Source organism: Melospiza melodia, chromosome 11 (genome assembly GCF_035770615.1).
Source record: "Melospiza melodia melodia isolate bMelMel2 chromosome 11, bMelMel2.pri, whole genome shotgun sequence".
NCBI lineage: Eukaryota > Metazoa > Chordata > Aves > Passeriformes > Passerellidae > Melospiza > Melospiza melodia.
In genome coordinates, this window is record NC_086204.1 from 22,765,954 (window position 1) to 22,778,308 (window position 12,355).

General features: G+C 41.7%; 1 protein-coding gene across 2 annotated transcripts in view; it reads right to left on the bottom strand.

Annotated features, from left to right (window-relative positions):
* PIK3R3 (phosphoinositide-3-kinase regulatory subunit 3) overlaps positions 1 to 12,355 on the bottom strand; it is a 77,805-nt gene that overhangs the window by 16,403 nt on the left and 49,047 nt on the right. For both annotated transcript variants that reach the window (XM_063166024.1, XM_063166025.1), the window contains one exon: positions 491 to 602. In XM_063166024.1, coding sequence (XP_063022094.1) covers positions 491 to 602 — 112 coding nt within the window. The remainder of the gene's footprint in view (positions 1 to 490; positions 603 to 12,355) is intronic.

A 12,355-nucleotide genomic window follows, 5' to 3' on the forward strand; every position in this document is an offset into this window, starting at 1 on the left:
TATCATCTGCTCAGTATAGCTGGGATGATGGTTAGCATTTGTAAGAGCTATTTTTCATATCACCATGTAATAGAAATTAATACAGCTGAAATTTTAAACAAACGTTAAAGAAACCAAAAATAAGAATGCAACTCCTGTTATCTTGAAGTATTATTTTTATACTGAAATTTTGCTGAACTGCATGCATTCCAGGATTGCATGCTTACAACACTTCTTTAAATATCAGATTCAGAAGCATAGAAACTCAAAAATTACTGTCACCAAGACTGACAATATCTGCACCAGAAGAGCCACAATTTAAATATCTTGAATCCAGCTGAATACTTTCACTTAGGTGCTTTGTCAAGCATGGTCCTAAAGCATTCCCTTCCAGTAAAATGCTGCCTGAAATAGGTATGCTCTTTTTGTCTTGAATTCTAGCAGGCTTATCCTACTTTTAACAATATATATTAATACCTTTTAATTAATATGTTCTAGCAATATTGCTTACCTTGAGATGTCCCCCCAGTACCACTCTGCTTCCTGCAGAGAGAAACTGGTATTGTCCTTTATTCCATTTGTATTGACTGGAGTCATTGGTTTGGGGGGCTTTGGAGGAAGAGCTGAAAAAGAAAAACAGATTAACAGAAGGTAAACAGGAGAAAATAATCACTAAACTGTTAATGAAATACTACAGAAAAAAAAATAAAACAAGAGAAAATGTGCATCTTGAACTCAGCTTTCAAGCTCTCTCAAACCAAATGGAACTTGTAATCTTAAAGGAAGTCTGAAGTCAACTGTTCCAGTGTGATCTGAGATTTTTTAGTATCAAACGCTTGAGGGAGGGGAAAAGTAAGGAGTATGAGGAAATGTGAGTTTTTGTTAAAAGAAGACTGGTGCAGGCACGACTACAAGGGCAGGTGCCGCCTAAAGCTCCAAACAAATGACAAAGGTGTATTGTGTTTGAAAGCCACAGCCTGGAGAGCACTGGGCACCACCATGGAAAAACTCCAGTTGCTCAGGCATCAGCAGCCCTGAAGCCAGCCCACAAGAGCAAACAGTGAACTCTTCAGAGGGAAAAACACTGCTAGAGAGCAGTGGTGGCTGGGCAGGGCTGTGTCTGTCACACACCCAAGGTTCATGTTTTACCTTGGGTTTGTCATTTAGGCTTCTGTTTGGAGCACAGACTGTGACATGAGGTGATAAGGGAAGGGGACAGGGGAAGATAGGAATTGTTAGAGTGCCTGCACTGCTTTGCTAAGTTCAAGCTGAAGTGTTTAGCACAGGAAAGGGGATGCTACAGATGCCCAACAGACAGGCAGAACTGCACACCTGCAGGGCTGGTGCATGCCTGCCCAGAATTCCCCTATCTGAATTCATGGCAAACAGGCTTTTACTTCCATTCTCAAAATAGGTCACAAATGTAAGGGCATACAAGATACCAAAGCTGTTTCTGTTTGGCCAGTTTTTGCTCAAACAACTTTATCATGAACCTGACTGTAAACCCTGAATCAGTTAAATCAGCAGCCACAGGCATGTTCATGTACTGGGAGAGACTTGTCTGTGAGCAGAAATGTGTTATACATTTTCTTTTGGAAAGGTGTCCTGAATGCTCTCCCCTGTTTTGCAAAGACTGGACGTTTCATCAGGAACATTGCCACTGAAAAAGAGCATTTTTAAGGCATTTCATGAGTGTTTTACAGAGGGACAGGTCACATTCTCATTCAGAGTAAGAAAGCAGCTACACACATTGATTTGCTGCTAGCAGGTTTCTAAGTCAGACCCTGAACATCTGCTTGCAGCCCTGTGCCCTCGCCATCAGATTACACAAGCACCAGCGAGCAGTGACACAGTGACAACAGCCATCTTTCAGATGCACAATCCCCAGGTACACACAGGAACACAAATAAAGGCAGCAGAAAGAAGATTTTGATCTCCAGCTTGAGCACAGAATGGCTCAGCACTGAGAGGTGTGCTACTTGGCACCATGCAGCTGCTCACCTCCGAGCCACACCTCCCACATGAAAGAAGAGAAAACAGGCTTCCAACTGCAGCTCCAAATACCATTTCATGCTGAATATCCAACACAGTAACTTCACTGTTCTCTGACAAACCAGTAGATGCTTTAATTGAGCCAATCTAAACTAAATCTGAACCTTGACCCAGACGTTTGCACCCTGGGGTTGCTGACCAAACACCTGATTCAGATAGCAGCATTCATTCTGCGGGACTGAGTATTAAACCCCAGCATACAGGTTCTTTTTATGGGGTGAGCTGGGAACTTTCAGGTGTGCACACATCTAGTGAGGCAATAACAGGTCTTGTTGTAAAAGGAAGGTGAAAACCTTCAGATTCAGTGTAGCAGCTTCCTGGTTAGGAAGCTTCAGTTATTCCTAGCCTAACTACTACAGTTGTTTGTGTAGCGCACAAGTATTTGCAAAAAGCACCATTGAGAGTAAGACATGGCTCCAACCCTACTTTGCTTGAAGCTCCCAGCCCCATCCAGGGTCAGAGGAACACATATCCAAGCTAAGCCTGTGGAATCAATTGCATTCTCTGTGCTGTTCCATCTCCCCCTTTCAAAGTTCCTGAATTAGGAAATGTCATCAGGTCCTCCCTGCTCCCAGTATCACATCTGGGACAGGACAGCTACAGCAGTTCTGAGTCTCATCAGTGTCACAGAAAATCTGAGGTCAGAAAACCTGTAGACTCACTCCAGAATCTTTTGTTAGGCTCTGAGTCATCAAAAACTATATTAGGTTTTACATAAAAAACACACAAGAGTGCAGAGAGTTCTTAGAAAAGTGCACCAGCACCTGCAATTATTTCAAAGGGACTTTCAAATTAAGGCCTGGACATATCAACAACTTCAAGGTATTTTACAGTGTAAAAAGCCTGTTTTACACTGGTAGTAGGGGCTTTCCAGAAGGGGTTTTCAAGTGCTCTCTAGAATACTTATATACTTCACTAGCCCTCCTTATAAGATTAAGTTTTGCTCCTTTATACACTGTGGGATTATTTGGCACCTTTGTTAGGGCTCACTCCAAAGCACTGGGAGCAGAAAAGCAAACTAACAAAGACCAGAAAGGTAAGGAATGGGAGTTTGGACTCAGAGCACTGGACATTACACCAAGTGTCCCTACTAAAGGTGGGAGTTTCTCCTCTCCCTTTATAGGCAGATATCAGTTCTCACTATCAGGACGTTGCCTACAGAACTTCATTCTTCATGAGAAAACTGGAAGGAAATTCTTTCAGGGAAAAGAACAAGGCTTGGACCAGTTCCTGTAAAACCTGACTCATGGAAGTCAGTCCTTTACACAATAGACTTTTGAAAAATGCTTTTTAATAGCTTGCACATTTCAAAAATACAAAACTATTTGCAAGGGTGGATCCTGTTTCCAGAGAGCTATGTATCTAATTCTTTACTTTCAATGCTTTGAGCTCTTTGAATCACAATAGATTTTCCCCTGTACTGGATGCAGAACCAGGCCCTTGCTCTTGCTTTATCCCATGCCCATCCATTTCAGCATTTCTTGGCTACCCTCTCAGCCCACAGACTTTAGTCTGTACAAATGGAGAACACTCACAAAGGTGGTTTAAAAGCCTCACAGCCCGGCCCTGTGATGACAAAGGGGAATATTTTGTAATGGCATGGCAAGTCTACTGCAACAGAGCAGCATCTACCACACTGCTGCTCTCATAATGCTGGCCAAAGAGCATTGCTAGGAGAGGCATCCTAAAGAAGTTTTTTCTTAGTACCTAGATGGTACTAACAACCCTGCTAAGAGAAATCCTGTGCTGTTTCTGTGAGAAGCTACAGAGAGCCTCAAAGAGTCCACAGATTTTGATTTTAAATTCAAAAGAATTCAGTTTTATATACCTTAGTCAATGAATATTAGCGATCTAAAATCCTAGAATAAAGTAAGATAAGACTGTCTTGAAGTCAACAGAAATGCTTTCAAGAGCAGCCGTGTTTCTTTCCGTGTCACTGAGTCCAATTCTGATCTAGCCACAGGCACAATTTTACTTTATCTCAAAACCAGCTCTGATTAAAGTGAATGATCCTGATGGTTTCTTGCCTCCTTTTTCCTGGGAGATAAACACTGATCACAAGTGATTAACAGCACAACAGATCTATCTGTTCTAATAAAGAACCTTCTCTTTGCACCAGACACACAAGCATCCTGCCCCTAGCATGTCTCTAGGACAGCTTTAGAGCACAGCTCTTTCCAAACACCAAAAGGTGACAGCTCAGTTGTACCCTTCACTCCCACATGAGAACATTCCAAAGATCAGGTTCAGCCCTCGGTGACCGCCTGGCAATGAGAGCAGACTGGCTCTCCCTCATGCATTCACGGGCATGTCTGGTTTTAATTTCTTCAGCAACTCTAGTTCCCTCTTTCTAGCTTTCCCAGGCAGACTAGCTTGAGCTAAATCCCAATGCTAGCTTAGTGTCACTTAGAAGGGGGAAATAAAAACGAGCTGGTGATGGAGCAGAGGGATGGCAGCCAATGCGAGCCGGGCGTGGGATCGGATGTTGCTGACGTCAGGCCCTGATGGCTGCTGTGCCATTTCCAGCAGGTACAGCCACTCTGCAGGGCCCTGGAGAGACAAGTCCATGGACTGGGCTCTGCCAGAGGTAGCTCTGGGATGCTTTCTTGACTGTGCAGAATTGTTTTTTGAAAAGGTGACTTGTGACTTTAACTGAGCTGGCTCTCTGAAATCCAAAGCACCTCCAACACCCAGGCAGGCAGGAAAGCTGGCAAGTGTCTGCAGTCCAACGCTGCTGTGTTTCTTTTAAAGCTTCTCGTAAAAAATCCTGGGCTATATTGGTCCTCAATTTAACTGCAGTGGAGTAGGCCGTGACTACAATGAGATACACACATTCCCCAGTCAGGTTTTGAATAAAAACTTTTACAAGTTTACATCATCTAAGAGCCACCGAGCCCTGTGTGTGAGGGTTTTCAGTGGCACTGATTCAGGAGGAAAACAGGAAGAGTGCCTCAGTTATCCAAGCGCTATATCCCGTGCAGTACCCAGTCAAGCAGGCTGTTTCTTCTCTGGTTGCACTATTTGCATACAAAATTAACCTGCCAGTTAATTAAACTCTAATTTTCACTTTTAAGGCAGATGCCACTTAGTCTAAGAATGGTTCCACAACTTATTTCTTCCAGTATTTTCCAAGAGCTTCAAACCACATACTTAAGAGCACTGCAGGTTTAGATGCAGCATTACATCTACCTTACTGTTACAAATAATCACAACTACCAAGTACTCTGATAAAGTCAATTTTAAGTCCCTCAGCACTTTCATGGGCTTGTTTACTAGCCTTCTTTCTGATGCTCTCAATCTACTCTCTCTCTACATTGTGACAAGCAGAAAACAGATCAGAGGATTTCCAAGACAGTTACTCAGCTTCAAAAAGGCTGATGTACAGTAGATACTCTGCAAACTGTAATATAAAGCTCTACAAAGTGTCATTGCTATGGAAACATGCAAGTTATCTGTGGTTAGGCCAGCTAACATTTTAATGACATAGTCCTTGAGGAGAGAAGGGCTTTCCCTTTGGAGACATAGATGAAGACTTGGAATGAAAATGTAGGCTAGCTTTGTTGAAAAGAAAAATTCACCCCAATCTTTAACTGCTCTCTGCCATCTTACTCAATTTCTCAAGCACTCTTCTCAATTTCTCTAACACAGTTCAGGCAAAGTCTCAAAATCTTTCCCTCCCTCAGGAGTCCCGCACTTGTCCCTGCTGCATGAGAACCCCTCAAAGATACCTGTGAAAAAGGCACAGGCTTGTGCAGAGGCTTTCCAGCTGGCAAAGAGGAGGGTGGTGCACACCTGCTGACAGCAGCTGATTCCCCACCCTGGCAGGTGAATGATCCTGGCAGCTCCACACCTCAGCTCTCCTGCCAGACCCCTCTGGACAGAGCTGAGCACCGACGCCCTTCGGAGCTGCCCTTCCTCAAAGGGCACCGAATGTGCACGCAGAGCTGCTCTGGGAATGGGGAAGGAAGCTCCTTGATGGAATTATTGCTGGCCACAGAACCTCAGGCATGCTCACATTTTCACCCTCCTCCCCCAAAATAGGCCAGATGCCAAGGAGTAAGACATATTCAAAGAATTGAAGTCTTTCAATATCTCATTACAGAAAACAGCAGACAAGTTGGCAGAAGGCCAGGCAGGCTTCCAATGAAAACATTCCCATTATAGCTTTGCTTATGTTTCTATGAACTTTCATAAAAAAACGACACCTTTAAGAAATATTTCAGTTTTTATTAATTGGCTTTTTTGATAAAGATCTGTTTTGTTTGAAAACTCCCCAGCTATCCAGCCCTCTCCCACACCTCCCAATCACTGTTTCACCTCCTACAACCCAACAGGCTTCTGCTGCACTCTGTTCCCCATGAGCATCCACAGCTACTGCACAGGCTAAAATATTATCTGCTCTGGGGCACCTGCAGAACAGGGGGCAACAACAGTCTGTGAAGAGGCTGGATCAAATTCAGCATTCCTTTGGGCATTTCAAAAGCATCTCTCACTACTTTGCAAGCCCTGTTACTTCATGGGCTCAGACATAAGAAATGGAAGATGTTCACAGTCAGATAAAGGACATGGGGATCTTTGACTTCCTCCCCTTCATTCCAGCCTTTGCATGAAGGTGCAAAGCCAAAAATCCCTCAGCTTCCCAATTATTTTCATTGCCCAAAGAAAAATTGTTTTCCTTCCAACCCAGAGCCCAGGGTGACTGCTGCAGAGCTACAGCAATGTCAGAGGTTCCATGATCAACAGGGTTGAGGTGACTGTCCCAAAATTAACATGAGGAGAATAAAAAGCATAAGTCCTCTTTCACCTACCAGGCATAATTAGCACACTCTTAATGAACTGGAGAGGTTTTAGAACTTTTGTCATGTTTCATCACTCAAAGATTATCACTACCCAGTGTCACATGCCCGGCTCAAGGAAGGAATAATTTTATTATATAAACAGCAGGCCCAGGCTTTTGCCAACTCTGGATGAAAGTCCATGACAGACATTTTATTGCCATGAAAATTTCAGCTATTCAACAAGAATATTGTACTTTAAAGTATCAAATGTAAGGTCTAGAAGACTATACAGCAAAAGTAAACGTAAAGAGCAAGGAGTTTCCTTTTTGCTTTCTGAGTAAAGCAGCTCCTCATCTGCCTTCACAGAAGAAACACCACAGCAATGTTTTCTACTCCTCCACAGGCAGAGTCTTCAGAACACTATTAAAAGCACTCTTTGCTCAATATGCGGGATCAGATTTTTTTGCAAGAGCAAGGAAAACACAAAACTCAGAGTAAGGCAAGAAATAGAGTGATTGAGAATGAAGAACTGGCTTTTCATTGCAGAAGAGAGGGAATGAAGTCAGGCCTCAGCAGTGACAGCTATGGCTAGGAGACATAGCAAAGCCAAAAGAAAAAGATCTTTAAAATAATAACTAATTTTAAATAATAAATAATTTAAATGAAAACAGCTCAGGGCTGTTTCCCCCAGGTATTTCAAAGACTAATCATCCATCCAGATGTCAGGTATAAACCTCACAGGGGATCCAGTTCACAGAAATAACTGGTGCTACTGAGAAGTTGGCTGCACAAGAAGCTATTTAAAAATAATAATACAGCTGCAAATGCATATGATTCTTGCTGCTCTAAGCAGCATTTTATTTCAGCTTACCACTAGCTCCAATCTTTCAGAGCAGTATGTAAAATTGTTCCTCATACAGTACCTGTCCTTGTGCTATGTCAAACCATTTTCCAGTTACCAAAGCACAAATATTTCAACACCACCTAAATTGCTAAGAGTGAGCCATCTAAATCAAGATCAAAAGGTGCATTTCTAAATCAAGACTCCAGAAGAAATTTGAAGGTAAAAAAGTATTCAGAGGGAATCTGTTGTACACTTTGTCATGAGTCATCTTTTTTAAGAAGCTTGATCTTGAAGGAAGCTCCACTGAGGCAGAAGTCCCAATCCACAGGGGGATCCCACTCAGTGCCTGCAGCAGAAGGGGAGGTTCAGAGCAGACATGGAAGAGTCAAGCCTGCCCATTGCTGATGCTCAGATTTGATCTCCTTACTCAGAACACGGTGATTTTCAAAGTATTTTCATGAAATCCATTTCAGAGCAGCAGCTTGACTTCTCTCACTGCCCCAAAACTTATCAGTGAGACTGTACTGTACCCTTCAAAACTGAAAGGATCTTCAACACTCATCTCATTGATTCAACTGCCTTGTATCCTTCAAGAGCACTCTTGGAAACAGGAGATGAATCAGGGCAATGAAACCAAAACCACCAAAGACTTCTAATTGGGCACTTGGGAGCAGTTCCTTGAGGGACAACGATGGAAATTCTGACAATGTCCCCAGGACAGCTGCACAGGGCAGAGCAGCAGGAGTACTGGAACACAGGGCAGAAATACTGCCTGGGAAATTCAATTGCAATGTACAAATTCAGGTCGAAACAGACAGAACTTACAGGTTCAAGTTCAATATCGTCAATGAACTTCTCATCCATTTTATCTCTAAGATATTTTCCTGGGACAGGTGTTGAGTGCAAGCCCTACTGCTCACACTCAAAATCCCCACACATCAACAGTGAGACAAATTCCCCCCATTACAGCAATTTTTCTTAAACTCCATTGCAGCAGGTGTGCTTTCAGGGGTTTTGTTTGGGTTTTTAAGGGGAGGCGTGCAAGGAAGGAAAGAATTCCTCCAAAAGAAAATATGATTGTGCGCAGCATCAGATTTTAGGAACTCTAGAGAAAAAGTTAGGATGAGGCTGCAGAAGGTAAAAACTTAAAAAAATAGCTCCAGTATTCTTCTTTCAAGGGTTAGAGGAAGAAACTAACAGAGAGTAAGCAGTATTAATAAAGGGAAAGGATTATGTTTGGAAGGAGAAAACTGACTGAAGTACAAGAGTCACAAAGTGACACTGAACAAACAAAAAGTTAAGTTATTCTGTAGCAAAGGAACAAACAATATTAAGGAGTGGATTGGTATTTTTATAATTCTTCCAAACTCACAAATTTTTGTGCAGAGAAATGTGATGCTTTTGAAGCCATTTCTAGGTAACTATTTGTCATCTTCAGGAATATATGCTTTTAGAAGTAACATTCCTATGAACTACCACTAAAATCACAAAAACTGGAAGAGTCTGGGTGAATGCTGGAAGCAGTCACAGCCTGAAGCAGCTGAAGTATTTCATCTCCTTTTTCAAAGTGCTCTGGATGGAAGGCATCCATCTTGAGTGTGCTGCTGCACTCAAAGCCAGGGAAGATCCTGGATCCTGTTCAGCCACAGGAAAGCTTCAGAGCCCATTGTGCCTCAGCATCAGGATTCACCAGGCAGCTGGTTGGTGTTCAGCAGGGCAGCTGGAGTCCTTTTTGGAAAGGGCTACAAGAGGCACCACCTGCACTTTTGCCTTTTTTTTTTTTTTTTTTTTGTACTGTATGAATCCTTGTAAAGCTCCCTGTGTACAGACACTTTTCTTCAGAACTATAAAAACTTAAGATACTGGAATATATTCACTGGAACATTGCAGAATCTTTGTCTGTTGAGTGGAGGACGCAGCAAACATGAAGGACAATGAAAATATCTTCTAAAGAAGTTACATCCCCTCACACTGTTTGGGGACCCAGCACCAGCTCATTGCTGTAGTTTATATTATGTGGAGAAATGAATTCTTGCTTACTTAGCTATTGTGCAGACTTTAACCTGTCAGAAGAAATGAGATAAAAAGCAGAAGAAAAAAAGACAATCTGACTCATTTCCATAGGGGCACTTAGTACATGAGCAGAGATTGTTCCTTAAGCATTACTCAGCAACCTACTTTACAAAAATGAGTTTTCCAAAAAATCCAGCCAGAACATACCTATTGCGTTAATGGGACTGAAGTTTTACAGCAAACTGTTTCAACACAGTTAACAGTCTTTCTGACAATAATAAAGCCTAAGCTTTAAAACACACAGGGCATGCTGATAAAAGTATTCTTTATTCTTCTCTAGCTCTCTGCCCAAAAAGTGACTCACTAAACAACCAACATGAGGTGATGTAAGGCACCCAACTGCGTTCAGTCCTGGGTGCAGATGTGTATGACCAGCTCTGCCTCTGTTTTCCCAAGCTGTAGAGCAAAGATAAGCACAAACAGCTTCAGTCTGGAATAAGATAATCATGCAGGCAATGGCAAAGACAGCAGACAGCTCTGCTGCTTGGGAAAGCAACAGCCCCACAGAAAACTCCAGGAAGAGTCTTCTCCTTTTAAACATGCGAGACAGAAGGAACACCGTGATTAACTCCTGTCAGGTACAGGAATCATGCAATACACAAAACTGTTTGTAACAACAATTGCAGAAATAACATTTGCTGCAAAAACACATGTTGAAGAGCTTAGTTTATTCTCAGAATATTCCCTTGTCTTTTAGCTTGCATAAACCTATAGCTTTAAGAACACAGAGCTGAAAAACTCCTTTTAGCAAGTTCTGCCTCCCCAGCTATTTCTACATAAACTGAAAACTTAGTAATAAACACAAATGTCAGCCTTTTAAGGCAGGCTCTTTCATCTCAAGCAAAACAGCATTTCACTTTCTATTAATGATGCTATTTTTTGTGGTCATGTATTTAATTGAAAGCTGATGAGTGATATTCTTTAACAGTTAGAGCCATCAAAAAGAAAATGAAATGCAAGGAATGCAAAAGCAAGCCTAAAAATGCAATCAGAAATAAAAGAATGGTTACAGAAGTCATTAAATAAAAAAGACAGTAGAGAACTCCAGGTGAAACAAGAAAAGAATAGAAGCATTTCACACCACTGCCCTCATAGAAGCTGAGACTCCAATCCAAACAATTTTCCCAGATATGCAGAATACAGTGACTGGGCCTTATTTACTCCCTGCTGTACCCCAAATCAGCCTGCACAAACTTCCCTTATGTAACAGGGAAACTCTCAATCCCAAACATCTACTTTTTTTGAAATACAATTTCCTGCAAGACTTTAATTTGCAAAAAAAGACAGTTGAAGCTACAGTGCTGTTATTTTGAATATGTGCACTAGGAGGACTATTTTTTTTAAGATGTGCAAGAACAGAACTTTTCTTTGATAAGCTTCTGGAGCCAGATAAGCTGAAGGACAACACTGACAGTGCTATTCAAATTTGCATCTGTTCTCCCACTGGAAAACTAGTCAGGCATAGACAGGAAGTATTCACCTACATCTGGCTACTGTGTACCACAAACCCACTTTGAGAAGCCACATTCAGCTTCCACTGTAACACTGAGAATGATACAGCACACCTGGAATCCCAGTAAACACTGCCCTGGAGCTCAGAACCCTGTGTTTTCCAAATTACAATTACAGTATCGCTCCCCTAAAATTAGGGTTGTCAAATTATATATGAGAATAGAAACTATAATGAATAAATACAGCCTTTCCCTTGAATACTTGGCATACTTATCTTACTCATACACTGGCAGTGCTGCCTAAACTAAGTAGCCCACAAATTATTGCTCCCCCTGTTTAAATATTGAAAGATTTTGTAGCAACAGCATTGTTACAGCACATGAGACAAGGCAAAGTGCTGTTCTTGAAAAAGACAGCTGGATCAAATTATAAATGTAGTTAGTCATAATTCAGGGTTCAAACAGGTAGCTTCCATATAGCTTTAGGTCAAAGAGTTATTGTACTATCTGTTCATAGGCAGAGCCCATTCTGCATTAGGAAGCCTGCCTTAAACTTGTGGTTTTCTTCATAACCCACACAAAGGAAACTAACCTCTAATTTGTAGTTGAGCCAAATATCTTTGCTGACATCTGTATTAGAAATCCCAGCGGACCACTCTTACTGATTTTCATCCAACTGTGACAAAATGTATTCAGTGATTACACATTTTATCACCAACACAACTGATAATGCATCCCAGATCTACAGAGGGAAAGACTTTACTTAGCCCTTCTAAGTAGAAGTGAGGCAATGCATAGGTAGTTGTGCTTTAGATACTCTGGTAACTTCTGCAGTCAATTCGAAATCCTCTGTTCTAAAACTTCTGGCAGTAACAACATTTTGTAGACCTGAACCATGTTGTCAAGTAAACTAAATTCAAGCCAGAACCTATTTTCTTGTCTTTTCACATAGCAAGACCCACAGCAATAACAAACAAATGAGTGAACCCCTGACAGTTTCCTAATGCCAGAACCAGCACATGATGCTGCTACAGCCACAAAACTCTAACTTAATCCATATTAGAAAGTTGAGAAGCTGTTATGTTAGCTATATGCAAGTGATGGGCCCATTTGTGTATTTAGATACTGAAAGTTTCTGGTTGCATGTAGTATTATGTGCCATAAAGAGATCCTCCCTT